General features: G+C 33.6%; 1 protein-coding gene across 1 annotated transcript in view; it reads right to left on the bottom strand.

Moving 5' to 3' along the window:
- The window catches only part of THSD7B (thrombospondin type 1 domain containing 7B), a 774,554-nt gene that overhangs the window by 579,471 nt on the left and 171,775 nt on the right, over positions 1–23,308 (bottom strand). The window contains exon 2 of the mRNA XM_054562681.1: positions 16,197–17,007. Within this exon, the coding sequence (XP_054418656.1) occupies positions 16,197–17,007 (811 nt within the window). The remainder of the gene's footprint in view (positions 1–16,196; positions 17,008–23,308) is intronic.

Here is a 23,308-nt window from a genome sequence, read left to right as displayed (position 1 = left end):
CTTTGTCCCTCCCTCCCCCTCTCTCTGAAAATAAATAAATAAAATCCTTAAAAATAAATTAAAATAAAAAATAAGAATAACCTAAAAAAGAAAAACACGTGCACATAAAGGTTTAGATAAAATACCTGGCTGCTTTAAAAACTAGACTAAACAATGACCTGCCAGCTACAAGATAGGATTCAGTAAGTAAAGACATTTGAATAAACAGAGAGGTTTTTTTAAAGTTGTATGGAAGAGAATTTTTAAATATTAAAAAAAATTTTAATTACCAAGAAAGAATATTAAAAATTACTGAGAAATTTAAGCTGGAAGATTATGAATTTTATTTTCTCTAATACCTCCCTGACTGGCCAAAATAACCTGATGTAATTTACGTCTTGCTTGACAAAAATAATGTTTATGTTCGGTTAGAATTTATACCAATTGGGGGACTCTACTTGAACTGTATAAATTTTTTTCTCTAATTCTCAATAAAATAAAACTGAGCTGTTAAAATACCTCTTAATTTCTTATGTTGATTTATACCATTTCAAACTTTTCAACAGTTAATAAGCCTAATATCATATATTAAAGCTGAAATAGCAATATAAAATTATGTTTTATATATACCATCCACTTCTGTAAGATAGAGACAATTTTATAAATATGAGATAAACACACATTTACTAAGATATTAAATTCTTGAGAAGGAATATCATTGAGAGTGATTATACCAAAATGAAATAAATGTTTTTAGTAGTATGATCATTTCTTGTTACTAGAAAACATTATTTAACAGAGCTATGAAATGCAATGCAAGTCACAGAATGAAATGGATTTTATATTCTCCAAATTTGTTGGAGCACTAAGAATGACACATAGCTTCATATCTGTGTGTGTGCGTAAGTGATCAAAAATGAAAGCAGTATCAACAATGATCTAACAGTGCTAGCCACTACCCTCTTTTACAGATAAGTAAACTGACACCCAAAAAAGTTATATGATTTTCTAAGGGACACACAGCAAAAATACAGAATGGCCAAGGCTACAATTAATTCCTCTGTTATTTAAACCAAAATTATGTTTACAGTTAATCCATGTGGCAGCTCTTCTCAACATATTTATAAGACCTGAAAGTTGCACTGAGGAGGAAAAAGCTGTCACACACACACACACACACACACACACACACACACACACACACACACCCTCCCTCCCCCCCTCCAATTCATGTGTAAGTAGAAAAAAATTTTAACAGATTACCCACTGACCAGCTACAGAAGCAACTTACTAGGTATCAAAAACAGAGAAGGGGCATCCTAAGAGAGTCCTTTAAAAAAAGACCACAGAGAAGTAAAAGACTTAGACAAAACACAGACAGATCACTTCCAGAAAAAGACTGTTCACCAATAACTTCAAAATACAGAATGCTGATCAGGCCGTGGTAATTCACAGCACAGGTACAGAGAAGGACCTTGGCAGTACAGGACTGGAAGTGGCAGTTTTGGAGAACATGCCTTTGGAGGATAATTAAACACAGAAAGAGTGGCTGGTAGTCCTTAGAAATGAGGCAGTAAAAGGAGAAAAGAAAATAGTGGGGTGAAATTGAGGTTCCTGCAGAAACAAAGGTGAAACAAGATATACCAATCTTTCCCAACCACCACTACCAGCGGCAGCATCGATAAATGAAACCACGAAAGAGGGCAGAACTGACAGAAGAGGATGTTTTTGAAATAGGAACTGTTCAAGAAATGAATAGGAGCAGAAATAAAGCAGACCATAGCCATTCAAAACTACGATGAAAAATCAGAAACTGTAAAAGATTTTTTGCTGGTAAGAAGTCTCCTCCAAACAACCAGGAACAAAGCAGAAAAGTACTGTAATACAACACATGAAACTGTAATAAGAATCCTCAAATAAAATGTACCTTAAATCAGAAATACAAAAACTAAGACCACAATGGGGAAAAAAGAGGAAATAAAATGAGAATTGATTGAACTCAGAAAGAAAATAGAAGAAAAAAACCATTTCAGAAATGAATACCGGATTATAAGATGCCTAAATAAGAACAAATTCAAACAAAAACATAATATAGGGCATTGAAGAAAAATAGGGAAAAAAACAAAAAGAAAAAAGATAAGATAAGGAAGAAAAATGGGTCAGAGAAAGTAAATGAAATGGACCAACATACACATATTAGATATTCTGGGAGGTGGGTAAAATTAATATACTGGAACAAAATAATATTTACAATATAATCCTCAACTTTCCCAAACTAAAAATAATGAATAAATACATTGAAAGGACACAGAAGGTGCATAAAAATCTGACTCAAAACAATCAACTCCAAGACACATACTAGTAAAAACAATTAAACATTTAAAGGTAAAGGAAAATACTGAGGCAAAAACATGAGATAAGTTCCAAAGACCAAAAACAAAATTTAACTGCAAACAGACTTTTCAAAAACAACATAGAAATCAAAGCTACAGTAGAGCAGCAATTTTCAAAAAAAAAAAATAAGAAATTGTGAAGTGAGAATATTATATCCTGCTAAGTTGCTCTTAAAATAGTTTTTAATCTGCCAAATTTAGGATATAATGCAAATTGTGGTTTTTCCATAGGAATTTGACAAAACTTGAGTTTTATCTGACCAAATGCAATCTGGAAAGCTTTTGTAAAAAGACTAAACTTCATTATTTAATATATATTAACTATAAATCTAAGACTACAATGAGAATGGGGTCATGGTATAAGAATAACATATAAACATTGTATGTCCTGACAAGTAGAAATAATTCACCTAGAAGATAAAGAGATATGGAATAGGAAAAAAAATGAGAAAGTAGAATAAGGTTATAGGCTATAAGTGGGAGTCATTTAAAAGTGATATAACACAGTAATAGATTAGAAGCTTATAATGTAGAATATACCTTCTTCATAACTGAACACAGAACATTCTTAGTTATTATAGATTATAACACAAAGAAAATATCTATAGTTTCTATAAAGTAGAAATATTACAAACTGCAATGTGTTTACAGTGCAATAAAACTAAAACTTAATAATAAAGCAAACAATAGAAAAACAAAATGTCTTTCTTATCTGGAAATTAAAACACCTTGTATCAACTAACTCTTGGGTGAAAGGGAAAATACAAAAAGAATTTATAGAATTTTTAAAATAAAATGATGATAATAAAAACACTGTTAAGAATCTGTGGGATCTGTTTAAAGCAATGATCAGATAAAAACCAATAATTCTAAGCCTGTATGTTAATGCACATAAAGATAAATTAATTATATACTATGCAAAATAATCTACAGATTCAACATAAAACCTATCAAAATTCCAATAGCATTTTTCACAGAAGTAAAAATAATCATTTTAATATTTGTATGAAACCACAAAAGACCCCAAATAGCTAAAGCAATGTTCAGAGAGAAGAACAAAGTTAGAGTCATCGTGCTCTTTTATTCATACTATACTACAAGGCTATACTAATCAAAACAGTATAGTAACAGATAAAAACATACACACAGATTAATGCAACAGAATAGAGAGCCCAGAAATAAACATGCACATTTAATCATTCATTTATGACAACAGATCCAAAAATACATAGTGGGAAAAGGACAGCCTCTTCAATAAATGATGTTAGGAAAACTAACAGTTAGATGCAATGGAATGAAACTGGACCATTGTTTTATATCATATACAAAAATATACTCAGAATGTATTAAAGACTTTAATGTAAGACCTTGAACTGTAAAACTCCTAAGAGAAGGCATAGGCTATAAACTTCTTGACACAGGTCTAGACAATGATTTTTTTTATTTGACACCAAAAGCAAAGAAAGCAAAAGTAAACAAATGGAATTACATCAAACTTCTTATGCAGAACAAAACAAATAATCAACAAAATAAAGGCAGCCTACCAAATAGGAGAAAATATTGTCAAGTCATATAGTCAATAAGCTCAATAAGGGGCTAATATCCAAAATATAAAAAGAACTGGTGAACTCAGTAGCAAAAAAACAAACATTTAGATGGCTAACAGGTACATGAAAAGATGCTCAATGTCACTAATCATCAGGAAAAGGCAAATGAGATACCACCCCACACCTGTTTGAATGTCTATTTTCAAAAAGACAAGAAATAACAAGTGTTGGAGAAAAGGAATCCGTAGTGCAATATTGGTGAGAATGTAAAATGGTGCAGCCACTATGGAAAAGAGTATGTAGGTTACTCAAAAAAATTAAAAATAGAACAACCACATGATTTACCAATTCCAATCCTGGGTATTTGTTCAAAGAAAAGAAAAACACTAATTTAAAAAATATGTGAGGTCTGTCCAGAAAATGTCTAACCATTGTTAGTATAATGGGAATCGTTTGTATGGCATCCATGTGATCTGGCAGCCAAGGAGAGTGGACTGGAATGCACATGCATGAACAATGATGACTTCACTGTACTAGTCAGTGAGGGTGGTAGACTCCATGGAGTAAGCATGTGTACTGTGTGGCTGTTGCATTCCAAATGACTGAGTAAAGCAACAAATCTGCATCAAATTTTGCATTTAGCTTGAACATTCTTCTGCATAAACTATTTAGATGAATGTGCCCACTCGTGCATAACATCTTGTTCAGAGATTTTTGGTGAGAAGTTAAATCACTCAGGTGACTCATCCCCTCTATAGTCCAGATTTGGTGCCCTGTGACTTCTGGCTTTTCCCAAAACTAAAATTATCTTTGAATCGGAAGAGACTTCAGACCATCAATGAGATTCAGGAAAATAAGATGGGGTACCTGATGGTGACTGGGAAAACTGTGTGAGGTCCTAAGGTGCCTACTTTGAAGGGGACTGAGGCATCACTGTCCTATGTACAATGTTTTGTGTAACTGGTATCTTCAATAAATGTCTCTATTTTTCATAATAAATGGCTAGATACCTTCTGGACAGACCTCATATATGCATACCCATGTTCATTGTAGCATTATTTATAATAGCAAAACCATGGAAACAACCTAAGTGTTCACTTAAAAATAAATGGATGAATAAAATGTGATATATATACAATTACATATAGTGAAGACAATTTTTGCATAACAAAAATCCCCCAAAACAAAGTCAAAACACAGACTGCCAACTGAGATAGAACATGAGAGCATGCATGAGAGATGCATGAGAGATACAGGGCTAATATCCCTAACTACAAAGATTTGAAAATAAGAGAAAAGACAAAACTTCCATCAGGAATACAGGCAAACAAGATAAACAGACAATTCATCGAATGATCTGTAAGTATGGACCTTAAGTACATGGGTAAATGTTCAAATTCATACATATAATATAAATGGAAATTAAAACTCTGTTATGATACCATTTCTCATATTTCAGGTTGGCAAAAAAATGCAAAAGCTGATAGAACACTCTTAGTAAGTTTTTTTTTTTATGACAATGCAATATGGCATAACTCCCATGAATGAGAATTTGGCAGTATCCAATAAAATTCGTATGCATTATCCTTTACCAAGCAATCATGTTTCCAGGAATTTATTTTGAGAATACAATTGCAAAAACATGCAAATTATGAGCAAAAGGTTATTCATTAAAGAATTATTTGTAATTAAAAAATGCTGGAAACTATTTATATATTCAAGCATAGGAGTTTTTTTTTTAAATCAGCTGTGGTATACACATTCGATGAAGTACTGTACAAATATACAAAAGGAAAGAGGAAGACCTTGAATAACTGATATAGAGTAATTTCTCAAAGATAATATTAAGTAAAAAATGCAAAAGAGAATATGTTATTATTCTATCCTTTGTGTAAAAAAAAGTTAAAATGAGAAAATATAAAGAAACACCAAGGAAAAACTGAAAAAATTATTCATTATCTACAAGGGGCAGGCAGAAGACATAGAATGCAGGTGTTTAGGAGAGAGTAATAATTCTTTAAATCTGAAATTTTGTATAATTTTGACTTTTAGAAACATGCTGTTTAATATATTTTTTAATTAAAGATAAGAAAAGGAAAATAAAATCTAAAGCTGAAAAAAACTGGACCAAAAAAAGAAAAAATGTTCCATTCCCACCAACACAACAAAAACAACAAAATATTCTCTAACATTTCAAAACACAAGTTATGACTTATTTTTGTTTGGGGCCTGCATTTGTTTATGTTTTTATAGGGATGGGAATAGAAAATTTCTTTCCACATCTACTTTGGTGATAGAGATAAAAAACAAACAATAATATTTGAGCTTTAGCAATGATGTTTCTTTTATAGAGTTAAAATTTATTATCTTTCAGGAACTCCTTTCAGGGTAAATCATTATAGTGGCCTGAGAATTTAAGGTATGTTTCACTTGTACCAAATTATCACAGTTCTTAAAAGACTGCCAATGCCAAATATTCCTCTATGTTAAAATAAGAGTAAAATCCATAAAATTCATCTGAATTTTATTCACACAAACAATAAATTGAATCAGTTTTGTACTCATATAAACTGTCTAGTCTACAGATCAGATTTCATAATTCAGATCTACTTGTACTTTTAAAAAAGTGAAAAAAAACAATATAGAAGACTATTTCATTTTATTATTTTAAGGTATTATAAAAATTCAATAACAGCATGACTGATATCTGAGAAAGAATGATGAACAGGCTGTAGAAAAACTACTTTAAAATGTAAAAATAGGATCTCAGAGAAACCCGTGTTAAAGTAAAAGAGAAAAAATAGGATATGCAATGAGACAATTAAAAACAAAAGATCTTTAAAACCAATAGACAAATCAATGATTAGGAAGCAGAGTGGCACCAAGAATAATACAACCACCTACCACATTGCTAATATAACTTGAAAGGAAAATTGCTTGAGGTGAATATCAAAATTTACGGTAATCAATGGGATAGCTAGTAAGGGGCATTAATTAAAGTTCTATGGTGTCCTAGATTGATAACATGACTTCCCAGAAAGGCACTAGGAAGAGCTTTCATTACAGAAGTAAAGGCAGGGACCTCCTATTATAAATGATATGATAAACAGCCATTGCCATAATAAAGAAAAAAGAGAGAGAGAGAGAGAACAAAATGCCATTTGTCCCTGCAGTCTTATAGAGTCTACCAAAAGGAAAGTGATCTCATGATAGATATAAGTACAGAGTAAAAGGAATCCTCACTTGAGGACTTTTTTAATGACTAAGGGAAACTTGAAGTTTCTCCTAGAAGTCAAAAGACACACAAAAATAACAATGTTTTCCAAAATGTATCAGATCCACAAAAAAAGTGTACTTTTCAGGGATAGAGTAGCCTCTTTAGCAAAACTCTTGATTGACTATGCCCACATAGTTCATAGTTATCAGGCTGGACAGAAATGAGACAACTGTGTCAGCAACACAGCCTCACAGATGACAAGAATAATTTTGTTTGTTTGTTTTTTTTACTTTAGTGGGAGGTAAATAGAAATGTTTCCATTGAACGCTGTATTTTCCTAGTAACCTAATCATTTCATGATAGCATGTGAGTAATTCTGTAATGTTTTGATGACTGAATTAAATGAATAGTATAGATTTTCTGACAATGTAAGGAAAAAAATAGTTGCTTTGGTTCAAAATGCTGCCTAGAACTCGAAGAGAACATGGTGATTTCTGACTTCCATTTCAGCTTGGAAGGTGTTGCTGCAGTTCTCAAAAACCAATGAAAAAGGCCAAACAAACAGAAAATTAACAACTTTTTTAGATCTCTCGGAAAATTTTAATCACAGGGCAGATGTCTGTCTTCAAAATTGGAGAGACAGACAGGTGGACGCAGAGAATCAAAAATGACTTGAGGAGGAGCCCAGGCAGAGAGCTGCCACAGGAATCAGTACCAGTATAGGAATCCTTAAATGTGATTGAAAAATTTCTAGTAGACAAGCATTTTAGTTAAAAACTCTGGGCAAGGGGGTCCTAGTAGACATCTCATATTTTCATGAGTATTACCTTTCCAAGTACTACCAGGTTCACACAGTGAAGAGAAAAAAACTCACATGCTTCCAGCAGGGAAGGGGAAAACCAGCCATTTTGAAATATATCCAGAGAATTCTTCGTAAAAAGGCCTGCCCTCAAACTATTTTACCAAAACCTAACCAACTAAGATTTTACCATAGCAAAAGTGACATGGGGAAAGGAAAAACACCCAATTCCAGCCCCCTCTAGACTTTCTGTACTATGTAAGGGGGAAGGGAGGACTAAGAAGTATGTGTGAAGGCCATATCCCAGGGCACAGGTTCAATAAAAGATTAATGCCTAATCATAGGACTATAAAATGCTTCTCCTCTCCTTAAAATTTAGCATATCATTACTAAGGCTCCTGTACAATAACAGAATTACAACAGAAAGAGCTGCATGTCCCTGACCTCATTTAGGAAGAATTCTCTAAGGAAACCTAAAGACAATAAGAAAGAAAAAAGAAAGAGAAAAAAAAAGAATACCAGAGAAATAAACATTTTAGCCTTAACACCTATAGCTAAAGCAAACATAGCCTAATCCTAGCCAAATAAAAATCTCACACTAAAAACCTATCTATCTCAGTTAAAACACACAATTTGAAAACAGCAAGCATCAAATTCAGGCTAAAATATAGCACAAATTTTGGTATTGTCATACTGGAAATTTTTCAAAAGGTATGGTTAATATGCTAAAGGCTCTAATGTAAAAAATAGACACTGTGCAACCAAAGATATGAGTAGAGAGATCTAAATTCGATGATAGGATCAAAAGGAAATAATAAAAATCAAAACACTGAAATGGAAATAAAAAATTCCCTTTGATGGGCTAATAAATAGACTGAAAAGATCCAAGGAAAGAAATCACTGAGCTTGGAGAAAATGTCAATAGGAACTTCCAAAACTGAAATGTAAAGGAAAAACATTAAAAAGACATAGCAGAATACCCAAGAACTATAGGACAATTACAAGTGGTGTAACATTTAATGGGAATATGAGAAGAAAAAGAAAAAAAAACAAAACAAAACAGAAATAACCGTAAGTAGGAATTTTCCAAAATTCATACAAACAACCAAACCACAGATCCAGAAAGCTCAGGGAAAACCAAGCACAGGATAAATACACACACACACACACACACACACACACACACACACACACATATATATAAAACATAGCATAGCATAACATAACATAAAAATTAAAAAAATTAAAACTACACCTGAGTATACTACATTCAAACTGCACAAAATGAAGAACAAAGAGGAAAATCTTAGAAGAACCTGGGGTACAGGGTGTGTGGTGGAAAAATACCTTATGTATACAGAAGAAAGGATAAGAATTACATCAGATTTCTTTTCAGAAACCATTCAAGCAAAAAGAAAGTAGAGTGTTGAATTAAAAAGACCCACAAATTGAAATTCCAGTGATAGTATCTTTTAAAGATTTAAACAATTTTAAAATTACATTTTAAATGTGGAGAAATAATGACATCTCAAAAAAAAAATATTGAGGGAATTTGCCTTGCAAGAAATGTTAAGAGAAGGTCTTCAAAGAAAAAAAAAATACATGTAGGTCAGAAATTTAGATCTACATGAATAGAGAAGGCCTATTGAAGAATAAATGAAGGTAAAATAAAATATTTTATTTTTTTAATAATTGACCTAATAAATAATAATTTGTTCAAAATTATAATAACAATGTATTCAGTGACTTCTGATTTTGGGCAAGTGAAACTAATATCACAATGTTATAAGGGATGGGAACAAGGGACTAAGAATACTCTGCTATAAGGTACTTGCACTATGTGTATAGTGGTATAGTGTTACTTCAAAGTGGGTTTGGACTACTTGTAAATTTACATTGTAAATTCTAAGGTAATCATTGAAACAGGTGAAGAAAAAGTATAATTGATATGCTAAAAGAGGAAACAAAATGACATAAGATAAAATGTTCAATTAAAATAAAAAAGATGAAAATTAGAAGTCAATAATGAAACAAAGAATAAAGGTAATGAATTGGAAAACAATAATAAATGTGGAGGATATTAATTCAAATATATCAATAATCATTTTAAGTGTCAATGACATAAATATATCAATTAAGGGACTGAGACTCTTAGAGTAAATAAACAAGGTCCAATTTTATGTTATGTACAAGATTCTTGAACTAAATATAAAGACACAGATAGATTAAAAACTAAAGGGATAGAAAAAGATATACCATAGCAGCAGTAATCAAAAGAATGTAGGAGTAGTTATATTAATTCCAGACAGAGCAGATTTTAGAGCAAGAAATATTATCAGGCATAAAAGGAGGTATTACATAACAGTAAACCGGTCAATTCTCCATCAGACAGAGGTTTGATCTCCAAAATATATAAAGAACTCGCTCAACTCCACTCCAAGAAAACAAACGATCCAATCAAAAAATGGGCAAAGGACCTGGGTAGACGCTTTTCCAAGGAAGAGATACAGAGAGCCCAGAGGCATTTGAAAGGATGCTCGGCATCACTAGCCATCAGAGAAATGCAGATCAAAACCACCATGAGGTACCACCTCACACCGGTCAGAATGGCCATCATAAACAGATCCACAAACAACAGGTGCTGGCGAGGCTATGGAGAAAAGGGAACCCTAGTCCACTGTTGGTGGGAATGCAGACTGGTGCAGCCATTGTGGAAAGCAGTGTGGAATTTCCTCAAAAAGCTGAAAATGGAACTGCCTTTTGATCCAGTGATTCCCCTGCTGGGACTATACCCTAAGAATCCCAAAACTCCAATTCAAAAGAACCTATGGACCCCAATGTTCATAGCAGCACAACTCTCCAAAAAAGACATAGAAATCCTTGAATGTGTATATGCCCAACAACAGATAGAACTGCAAAAGGAACAGATGATATCATAGCTGGAAACTTCAACAGTCCTCTATGGGTAATGGGCAGATCCAACAGGCAAAGAATCAGTAAGGACACAGTTGAACCAAACAGCACCGTTAATCAACTGGATGTAATTGGCATTTATGGAATTTGTCACCCAACGAAGAAGAATGCACCTTCTCTCAAGCTTACACAGCACATTCACTGAGACAGATGACATTTCTGGGCTATAAATCACACCTTAACAAGTCTAAAAGAATAAAAATTATACAAACTATGCTTTCAGGGAACAATGGTGTTAAACTACAAATAAATAACAGAAAGATGGCTGAAGAATGCCCCAAATACTTGAAGTTTAAACAACACACTTTTAAATAATGCATAGACTGGAGAAAACATGCCAGAAATTAAACAATATTTTGAACTAAACCAAAATTAAAATTTGTGGAATGTAGTGAAAGCAGTGCTAAGAGGAAAATGTGTGGTAGTCAGTTTGCGTATTAGAAAAGAATATATATCTAAAATCAATAACCTAAACTTCCTTTAGGAAACTAAAGAAAGAACAGCAAATTAAATTCAAAGTAAGCAGAATTAAATAATAAAAATTGAGCTGAAATAAAATTGGAAACAAAAATAAATTTAAAAACTAACTGAAATCAAAAGCTGGTTCTTTGAAAAGTTCAATAAAATTGATGAACCTCTGGATAGGTTAACTAAGAGAAAAAAGAGAGAGAAGATATAACATACTAACATCAGTAATGAAAGAGGAGTCATCACTAATGACCCATTGGACATTAGGACAATAAAGGCATATTATAAATAAATCTATGCCCACAAATTTGATAACTTAGGTGAATAAATCAGTTCCTTAAATGACACACTTTGCTAAAACTCACAGAAGGAGAAATCTACAATCTGAATAGATCTACAGTATTAAAGAAATGGAATCAATAATTAATAACCTGCCAAAACATAAAGCATCAGGACCAGATGGGTTCCCTGTTAAATTTCACCAAACATTCAAGACAAAAAATCCTAATTCTCTACAACTTATTTCAGAAAATCAAAGCAGAGGACATAATTCCCGATCCATTTTATGAGGCCAGTGTAATGCCTCATGTAATACCAAACGTTCAGTAATACCAAAACTGAAAAAGACATTACAAGAAAGGAAAATTAAGACTGATAGTTCTCATGAATATGTATGAAAAAATATCAACAAAACATTAGCAAATAATATATATTAAAAAATACACCTCACCCTGGGAGGCTAGCTCATTGGTTAGAACATCACCCCAGTATGCCAAGGCTGTAGGTTCAATCCAAATTCAGGGCACACACAAGAATCAACCAATTAGTCCATAAATAAATGAAACAACAAATCAATGTTTCTCTATTTTTCTCTCTGACCCCCTCACTAAAATCAGTAAGTAAAAAATATATAATTTATCTCAAGCAAGTGTGATTTATTCCAGGTATGCAAAGCTTGTTCAAAATTCATATCAACAGACTAAAGAAAAAAAAATCATGGCCTGAACAAGTGGCTCAGTTGGTTGGAGTATTGTTCTATATACCCGAAAGTTGTGGGTTTGGTCACTGGTCAGGGATTATACAGGAGGCAACCAATAAATGTTTCTGTCTCATATTGGCTTCTCTCCCCTTCTCTCTCCCTGCCCCCCCACCTCCCGCCCTCCCCCGCTTCCTCTCCCTTTCTTCCTGAATTCAATAAGCATATCCTAGGTATCCTCAGGTGAGAATTTGTTTTAAAAATCATATAATCCTATCTACACATACAGAAAAAGGTATTTGACAAAAACTAACACTGATACATGATAAAAATTATCAGCAAACTAGGAATAGAGGGTGACTTCTTCAATGGGATAAAAAACATCTATACAAATCCTACAGTTAACATCATATTTAATGGTGGGAAACCAGATGCTTTCCTGTTAAGATTAGGAATGGGCACTCCTATTTTATACCATAATAGAAGTCCTAGATAATACAACAACAAAAAAAGGAAATAAAAGGTATAGAGATTGAAAAGGGAGAAAAGAAACTCTCTTTGTTTGCAAATGATATAGTTGTCTATACAGATAATCCCAAAGAATCAGCCACAACAATGAAAAAGCCTCCTAAAACTAGTAAGTAATTATAATAAGGTTGCAGGATACAGGACTAAGATACAAAAGTCAATTGTTATCTTATATACCAGCAATGAAAACATAGAAATTGAAATTAGAAACACAATACACTTATATTAGCACCAAAAGTATGTGAAACACTTAAGTATCAATCTAAAAATATATGTACAAGATTTATGTGAAAAAAGTACAAAACTCTGATGACAGAAATCAAAGAAACTTCACATAAATAAAAAGAGTTAGAGCATGTACATAAATAGGAAGGTTAAATATTATCAAGATGTTAGTTCTTACCAAACTGATCTATATATTACAAGAAAATTATTCTGAGGACATGGACAAAATGATTCTAAAGTTTATATGAAAAGAGATAAGACCCAGAACAGTCAACACAATGCTAAAAATTAATTTAGAGGACTGATATTACCCAACTTCAAGACTTCCAATAAAGCTTTACTATTTAAGACAGTGTATAATTGTCAAGGGATATATAAATGGATCAATGCAATAAAGATAATCCTGAAATACATCCACACAAATAGTCAACTGATCTTTGACAAAGGAACAAGGCAATTCAGTAGAGATAGTCTTTTTCAACAAATGGTGATAGAACAACAACAACAACAAAAAAGAAAACAATGAAACAAGACCTTACACCTTTCAGAAAATTTCACTCAAATTAGATCATAAACCTAAGTGTAAAATATAAAACTTTTAAACAATAACATCAGAAAAAATATAGTTGACCTTGGCTTGGATGATTTTTCTTTTAGATTTAACACCAAAAAATGATCCTTGACCAAAATATTGATAAAGTAGATTTCATTTAAGTGAAAAACTTCTTTATAAAAGACATTGTTAAGAGAATAAAAAGGTTGGTCACAAAGTGGAAGATGTTTTCAAAACAGGTACCTGATAAGAGCCAGTATTAAAAATATATAGTTCAAAGAAAACCCTCCTAAAACTCCACAATAAGAAAAAAATCTACAACTCAATAAATGGGCAAGAGATCTAAAGAGACACCTCACCAAAAGATTTGGCATCTTTTTCAGATTCCAAATGAGCATATGAAAAGATAGCAAACATCATATATTAAGGGTTTGAAAATTAAAACAACAGGGTACCATTACATATCTATTAAAATGGCTAAAACCCAAACCATTGAGAACAATAAATCTGGTCAGTATGTGAAGCAGTTGAAATTCTCATTCATCGCTCTTGGGGATGAGAAATTATGCAGACACATTGAAAGGTATTTTGGCAATTTGCTACAAGCTAAATTCTTACTTTATTCTTCTTACTATAATACTATCCATGGATTGTGCTGATTGGTGTTTACCCAAATGTGCTGCAAACATATGTCCACATAAAAATCGGGACATGAATGTTTATAGAAGCTTTATATGTTATTAAAAATACTTAGAAGCAACCAAGATGTCCTGCAATAGGGGAATGGATAAATAAACTGTGGTACATCCAGACAATGGAATACTCAGTGATAAAAAGAACTGAGCTATCAAGCCCTGAACAGATGTGGAGGAACCTTAAATGTATATTGCTAAGTGAAGGAATCTAAACAGAAAATGCTGTATACTGCATTAATCCAATTATATGACATTCTGGGAAAGGCAAAACTGTGGAGACGTAAACGATCGTTGGTTAAGAGGGGTTTAAGAAGAAGAAGAGGAACACTAACAGAGGGGGTACGGGAGATTTTTAGGGCAGTGAAACTATTCTGTATGCTACAACAATGATAGATACACATTATTATACATTTGTACAAACCCATAGAATGTATAACACAACAGTGAACTTCAAAGTACTGTGGGCTACAGTAATGTATCAATATTGGTTCCTCCATTGTAACAAATACACTACACTAATGCAAGGTATGTGTGTGAAAAGGTGTGTGGAGGAGAGTGATGAGAAGATATAAGGGAACTGTATTTTCCACTCAATTTTTCTGTTAATATAAAACTGCTCTAAAAATAAAGTCTATTAATATTTTTTAAAGAAAATGATATAAACAAGCAAAATAAAAATAATTTATGTGATAATCTAATGTGGAATATTAAGAAAACAATGTTTTTACAGAATTCCACATGCATCTTCAAACAATAATCACCCAAATGATCTCCTTAATCTTGTGGACTTCATACAGACAGACAATAAAAAAGCAGAAAGTCAATCTTAAGTGTACTTTAAAACTGTATATGGCATAAATCAGAATGGAGCATCAAAGATAAAATATGTTCATTTGTGAAGTCAACTGAAGAAAAAAAATCCTCACATGACTTCATTCGTGAATTGCAGAGGTAACCTTTTGAGCTTCTCCCAGGCAACTGTGGATCCCTAGAAAACAGTAACTAATGGTAATGATTAATTCTAAAGATGAGTGTTTCATTGTTTGGTAATTTAAATACTGTTGAAAGGCATCTCAATTTGGAAGAAACTTGACGATATACCAGTGCTTCCATTTAAGACCTTCTGGAGGAAAATTAAACAAATATTACTTTCAACATAGTTCTCTGGGCTTATGTCATGATGCTTTATACTAGAATTTGAAATAAAACAATTACAGATAATTTTGAAACCTAAATTATTGCTTTGAAAAGTTTTGGTCATTCCTTCTACGGGTTGTAATTCTAATTCTTGCTGTTCAGGCTAATATTTTTAACAAATCAATGCCAAAGAAAGCAACCTTGGATTAACTCTTGATATTATTCAATATCACTACTATAATTATACATCTCAATTATAAAAAGAAAACTTTTTAATCATGAACACAAAGCTAAACAAACAAAACAAATAAGTTTAAGAGACATAAATATTATGAAAAGTGATAATTAAATGACAATTTAAATAATTTATATCATACATTTGAGAGTGAACTTGAATATTATCATATTTTTGTGACTATAGTAACAAAGGACTTTTGTTTTACCTGGTTAATATTTGATAAAATGTGAAAATATATGACATCCAATATAGCTGCACTACCAATTTTGCAAGAATTGACAGCATTGTCTGGTCTATACTCTGAAATTTTTATGATTGATATAGAAGACTTCTCAAATAAAACTCAAATCTCAAACTCCAAACCTAATTACAATTTTCCTTTTGTAGAAAATCAGAAAGAAACCTTATAAAAATATACTGTACAATATTTAGGTGAGTGTAAGATATAATACACAGAAGGCCTCCTACCTTAACATAGCATTTTTTCCATCACTTCTTGTACACCAAACCTGCCGGGTTTGATAACCTATCTCTATGTCCCAGGGTTTGGCATGGTGATGTGGCTTGTAACTTTGATGTCTAAAGGTGACTGGTTCTTTTGAATCAGAGCTAAAATCCACAACAGTTCTTCTACTTAGGTTAATTTCCTTAAGAAGAGGCAGTCTACATTTACTCCATGGTCCAACTTTAAGGCTAAAAGTATATTCCTCTTCCCCGAGAGGACAGGAAATGGGAACATCACAGATTCTTGATTCAGTCAGATTGGGACACCGAGAACCTCCATAGAGAGGAGGAGCAATGGCCACACGAGTTCTGTGCTGCAGTTGCTTCCCACATCCGTTGCTACACTTGGACCATTGTGAGAACTCGGATACAACACAATCCCGGGGACAAGGAATGAGGCAAGCTTGTTCTGTGGGGGGCTGCGGGGCAAAGTGTTCACATATTTCATTTACAACCATGGTTCTGTTCAACTTCTGAACACAGCGCACAGTCCGGTGCTGCAGTCCATGCTGAGCCGTCACACACTCTGCAGTGCGAGGCTTGGCTTGGCCTAGGGTGGAAGGAACAAGCACACAGTGGTGCCAGTCAGAAACCTCCCACTGGAATAGGTCGCTGTGCCAGTCACAGACTCGGAAGCAGCTTCTTTCCTTTGGAGGCCTATTGTTCTCATCACAGTTAGAGAGGTGACTTGTCCAACCTTCAAAGTGAAAGCACCACAGTGCACGAGTCTGGAGTCCTCCAGGGCCACAGTCTCCTGTACATCTTCCCCAGGGACCTACAGGCAGAAAAACAAGGTGTCAATTACTCAGAGATCCTGTGCCAGCAACCACACAAAAACAGGACAATCAACACACTGCCCAACACAGCAAATGTTAAATTACGAATTTTGGTGGACAATATAATTTTTTTCTTTTTTTTTAAATTTTTATTGTTCAAATACATTTGTCTCCATTTACCACCACCACTTTCCCCTCCTCCTCCCACCCCCGCCTTCCTACCTCAATCTCTCCCCACCTTGGCTCTGTCTATGTGTCCTTCATACATGTTCCTTGATTTGACCCTTCCTCTTCCTTTCCCCGCTAAACCCTTTCCCTCTTTCCCTCTTGTCTCTGTTGGTTTCTTTTCCTTTCAATGTTGCTGGTCATATTTTCCTTGCATCTTTGTTTTGTTGGTTAGGTTCCACTTATAGGTGAGATGGGTATTTGTCTTTCACCTCCTGGCTTATCTCTCTTAGCATAATGCTCTCCAGTTCCATCCATGCTGTCATGAAGGGTAGTAGCTCTTTCTTTCTGCTGTGTAGTATTCCATTGTGTAAATGTACCATAGTTTTTTGATGCACTCATTTACTGATGGGCACTCAGGTTGCTTCCAGCACTTGGCTATTGTAAATTGTGCTGCTATGAACATTGGGGTGCATAGGTTCTTTTGAATTGGTATTTTGGGATTCCTAGGGTATAATTTATAATTTAGGTAGTTAAGAATATGAACTCTCCATTAGTTAGCCTTTATGTAATCTCTTACCAGCATTGCAAATTTGGACAAATTACTTCAAATTTCTCAGCCTTGGTTTCCTTAACTACATAGGGAAAAGATAATAAAAAAACACTGACTTATAGAGCTATTCTGGGATCAATGGTATAAGGTGGTGACAAACAGATAAGACATACTCAGTGACTGGAATCACTGTAATTATTATGTCCCAAAGCCTATGTATCTAACTCAAATTAATACTTTCTAGTTAGGCACTGTTTCATTTAAAAGAAAAGCCCTAAGTCTAGGTTTTAGTAAAGTAGGATTTATCATATTTTCATTCCTTCTACCCAAAATACTTCAGAAGAGAAATATGCTATTAAAAATAACCTGCCAAATATAGTTTAATATCCTAAACATTAATATCTCAAATATATTATACATCCTAAATATGTTTTCATTTTCTAAATAGTTGTCCTAATTTTAGCGGGGTTTTTTTTTCTTGCAGAGTAGATTACATAAAAAAGAAAAAAATCTGATATGGGGGATAAAAGAAAGGTAAAAAGAAGAAGAATTAGCTCTGAATTGCTTATGGAAACCTTGCTCCTGCAATCCTTGAAATATACTCATTTTGATTTCTGATAGGTATTGACTTCAGGAAAAGCTTCCACCATTACCTTGTAATATGCCAAATCTTTAAATTAATGAATTAGTTTTTGTGGGAAAGAGTCCAAGAAGTGGACAAGTGAAAGACCTGCCAATTGATGTTTCTCACATCTTTTTGGATTTCATCTATAGACATACCAGCTGGCTTGTCCAGAAGGCTGATCATGTATCTTTTCACAAGGACTTCAAGTAATCTTATTTTGTGTCAACAGAAAAAAAAAAGATTTATCCCTTTTACTTTACTTCAATATATAATATGTACCTGAAAAAATGTTTATCAGCTGAACCATGTAACCTTTGCCCCCATACTAGGACTGTGATAATCATAAAAACAATGCACATCTTGAGAAATATTTTAATTTATACAAGTGAAAGGAAGAAAATACAGTTCTTCTTTCCCCAAATCTGATCAAACACCCAAAATGCCACTTGATTACCTCATGGAATATATCTTCAAGCGCATCTATTAAATTTTTAGGAATAGTACATGTGCACACAGTCACAGGCATATAGAAAGAGACATAAGCAGCCCCAGAGAAACAATGCCACATGCCACCATGAAGATCTTTCACTCCAATGGGAGAGTTTTGGGGGCTTTAACATACGCAGTCACCCCAGGTCTTCCTCACAGCCCTGTTCTGGATACGCAAACCTGGTATTGTAGGCAATACCATGCATAGCCATAGTTTCAGTGATTTGCTACTTTGTGAGAGAGATTAACATAGAAAATATCCTCTCTTCCTTTACCTCAGCACTACAGACTCCTCTTGTTGAAATGAACAGCAGTTTCACTGGAAACTGTTACCCATGGAATGCCTCTGGGCGTGCCACATACATTCCTAGGCTTGTTGTCCCGGCATTGTTTGTGGCCCAGGAAACGCACATGGGAAGCAGTGCTCTCAGCACAAACTGATCCATCAACTGCTCTCAAGTCTCACAATTTCCTGCTAGATCATCCACAATTTTGCACTTTACATATCGAGATGTTCATTGTTACATGAAAAGTATTTTCAGGCTTAATATGTTCAGATGTTCTAGGGCAATGTCAGTGTAAGTACGTCATCCGTTGTCCCTCATGTCAGACTATACACGCAAGTCTTATTATTACAAAAAAAAAATCACCAGTTACTGAGTAAAGGAATATTTCATCAACAACAAAAAATATGATTGTAGCAAACTTTTATAATAAAAAATCATCTTAGAATGATATAAAACAGCTATTGGAGAAAACTAAAAGAAGATTTTTTTGTAAAACATTGGGCTTTAAAATAATGGCTGCCAGTTTATTTCTATTTGTTTAGGTATCAAATGCACAATTTTCCTGTTAGAATTTTTTTTGTGCAGATTAAATAATCTTAAACCAGAAAAGTTGAGTCATCTCTAACTAATCTTGAAAAAGTTAATATTAAGTGTAATTCACATAAGAACACTTTACAAAGTGATACCTATTACTTTTAGATCATTTAATTACCACATTTCTTATTATTAAATGTTGTTTTCTTATAAATTTTTCACCTACTTTCAAAATAGTGACAGTAGCTCTTTTTGGTTATTTGAAATCATTAATATTTAAACATTATAAATTACTCTTCTTCCCTTAGCTGTAACACCCTCCATCTATACAGGATTTTACCAAACAGGAAAATGTTTCCTAGATCAATGGAATACAAAAGGTAACTCTTCAGAAATAATTACTGCCATTTATTGAGGGCTAGCTGTCCCTTGCGGGCTGGTGCCGGGGGACTGTTAAATATTCAGGAATTTTACCAGGTGGCTGTTAAATCATTCATACTTGGAAACTGGCCATGGTAGAAGGATCTATACCACAGTACAAATCAAGGCAAATCAAGGTTGTTGGGGGTTTTTGTTTGTTTGTTTGTTTGTTTCTAAGAGAGCTGGTTTATATTACACCACTAGTGATTTGCCAAGCACCTTCCTTTCTGTTCTTTACAGCAGTCCCATGAGATGGGCTTAGTGAGCACATTTTATCAACTGGGAAAAATGGACCTCAGAAAAGTTACAAAGCACTTGTCGGGGTACACAGCCAGCACCACACAGTCGATTAGAATGGGACTCCAGGCCTGTGTGACTCCTAGTTTGTGCTGTTGCCATGAATTTGAAAAGAGCCCTTTCTGGAGTGTGCATTGGTATGTGTGATCCTAAAATCACAAGGCAGATTTGTTCATAGCTTAGCTATGCTCTCTTCTTCCCGTTAGTTAATATTCTTTTGAATATGAGTAGAACATATAATCACAATGGTCTGTGAGCAATGACTTCCCCCACTTGGCCCTGGAAATTTAGGATAGTAACTCTTGCAAGGTAAGATACATGCATATTTATAAATATTAGTCAGTATATTTAGGAAGGCACAGTCAAGGAATAATAGTTTCTCCTTATGTTAAAGGAGATGACTAAAAAAACCATGTAAATGACAAGCAAATGTAAAATGAATTGTGTTTTCTTAGAATAAATGAAAAACAAATTGCAAGTCATATAAGATAGAGACAAGACCTCTCACCAATTGACCTATAACAATTTTCATTTTTCAAGAATGGAAAGAAAATGTGTTCCGTGACTTATTCAGTTTCATTTGGCTATGAACTTTAAACACACACAACAGTGAAAATCACACAGCCCTAAGGGATTTTGCCATTTCCAAAAAGCATATATATTAAAATGAAATGTGACCTGCAGTTTAAGAAATCTTACATCCTTTGTCCAAGTTCAGAAATAAAAGAACATATTAAAAGGGTGATCAGTTGCATGAAGAAAAAGAATATCACCTTGAAATTTATTGTATATATAAAATATATTATATTCAGAATATATATGAGCTAAATATTTTAAAGACAAATATTAACAAACCCCTGTTTTAAAACATAATCATTTTATATTATTAATTGAAAACAGATCTCAAGTAATACAAATAAAACAAAACTTAAAACAATTTAAAGAACTAAAAGTTTAACTATAGACTAGTCTGGCTCTAAACTAAAACTCAAATTGTTACATTTACAGAAAATGTTTCAATGGTATATTAGGAATAGCACTTCTGCACTTGTTTACCTGGACCAATATTATGCAAAAACAACATCCCACCTGCAACTTAGTACTCTTTCTGTGAGATAAAAACAGTTACCCTAGAATAAAGTGCTCTGTATTTAAAGTCATGTCCACTTCAATTAACATGTTAAAATTCTGATGTAGATGTATATTATTTGGACTAGAAGGGTAGCATTGATGAACTCTCAGGTCACATTCACATTTAAGACTGTGATTTCTTTTTTCTTTTTTCTTTTTTTACTGCCCCTGTTTTTGCAGAGGGTGCAATTATCTGAATGCTCTAATGTAATATTCCTCTAGAAGCAGAAAAATGCTGGCGAATTTTATTACCTTAATTAAGTTATCCTTAACTGGATTAGTTTAGATTTATGTATCACCCAATCTAAATCATCACATTTAAGACAGCCTGCTGAATGCCTGAATTTTAGGTGTGGTATTCACTAAGAGTCCTGGGGACGGGGGAGGGGGGGAGGGGGAGAACCCTGGAGGACAGAGATGGTAAGCACACTCCTCAATGCTTTTGCGCTGTTCGCTGTTCGAAGCAGCAACCCTGATTTAATACCATTCAAGCAATAGGAAGAGATGTTTGTTTTATTATTCATTCTTAATCCTAGCTTTTATTATCCTGAAATTGCTTTGTTTTCAGCTTGAACAAAGAGATTGAGGAATGACATAAATGCCAATGCAGAGTTTTAGTATCTTAAACAAATTATTTGTAGGTCATTACTACATCAAAGCACTCATAAACCTCAGAATTACAAAATGCAAGATCAAACATTTGCTCACCTGTAAGATGCCTCAGCTCCGACAAATACCTTGAACTTTATGTAGTAACTTTTCAAAAAGCTTTCATATCAACCATGAAATAATTAAAGTAATATCTCCACTTACATAGTGGACAATTATGTAAGAAATGGCATTCTCTAAGAAATCACACTTTCTAAAATACATCAAATAACCCAAGAAATGAAAACAAGTGTTATCTTAGTATTCATTCATTAAAATAAAAATTATTAATTACCCGATACTTGATCAGTAATGTATTAGGCTCTGGCAATTTAAGAATGAGACAAGCCCTGGCTGGTGTGGCTCAGTGGATTGAACACTGGCCTGTGAACCAAAGGGTCACCAGTTCAATTCCCAGCCAGGGCGCATGCCCAGGCTGTGGGTCAGGTCCCTGGTTGGGGTCGTGCAAGAGGCAGCCGGTTGATGTACCTCTCACACATCAACGTTTCTCTCCCTCTCTTTCACTCTCCCTTCCCATCTCTCTAAAAATAAATAAATAAATAATGTTTCTAAAAAGTGAATGAGAGATTAAATATCTTTCTAAATCTGTGTACTACATGCCATGCTAATTTGCTCATGAAGAGGACATTTGGTCCCTCCTTCAGGTCTATCTATACTTACTTTATACACAGGATTAACAGTGTAAATGCTTTGACCTCCTAGAGCCCATTAGATTTAAAGCAGTAAACCCGAAGTTGGGAGAGGACACTGTCGAGAGAAGCCAGAAGAAATGACAGTTTCCAAGGCCATGTTTCTAAATCTATCATAATTAATGACCTTCCCTAGTGCATGATGCACAAAGCCACTCCATATTTTCTAAATTCGCAGAGAAAACCTGTTCATTAGTAACAACGATTAGTGAGCTATGTATCAGATATCAATAGAAATACAACATAGAAAATGTAACAGCATAGAAAAAAAAATCATTAAATGAGAAGAAATTTAAGCCCTAATGTATTTCATTAGAAAATTCCATTGTACTTTTTACAGAAACCAAAAATATCCTTTATTACTATTAAACTATTTCCAAAACACACGTTTGTGAGCTGAAGGATGTGTGTGTTAAAATATTCCAATAATTATCTTCAGAA

This window comes from Pteronotus mesoamericanus, unplaced genomic scaffold (genome assembly GCF_021234165.1).
Source record: "Pteronotus mesoamericanus isolate MK-2021 breed Mesoamerican mustached bat unplaced genomic scaffold, CSHL_Meso_final scaffold_651, whole genome shotgun sequence".
Taxonomy (NCBI): domain Eukaryota; kingdom Metazoa; phylum Chordata; class Mammalia; order Chiroptera; family Mormoopidae; genus Pteronotus; species Pteronotus mesoamericanus.
This window is presented reverse-complemented; position numbering and strand designations above follow the sequence as displayed.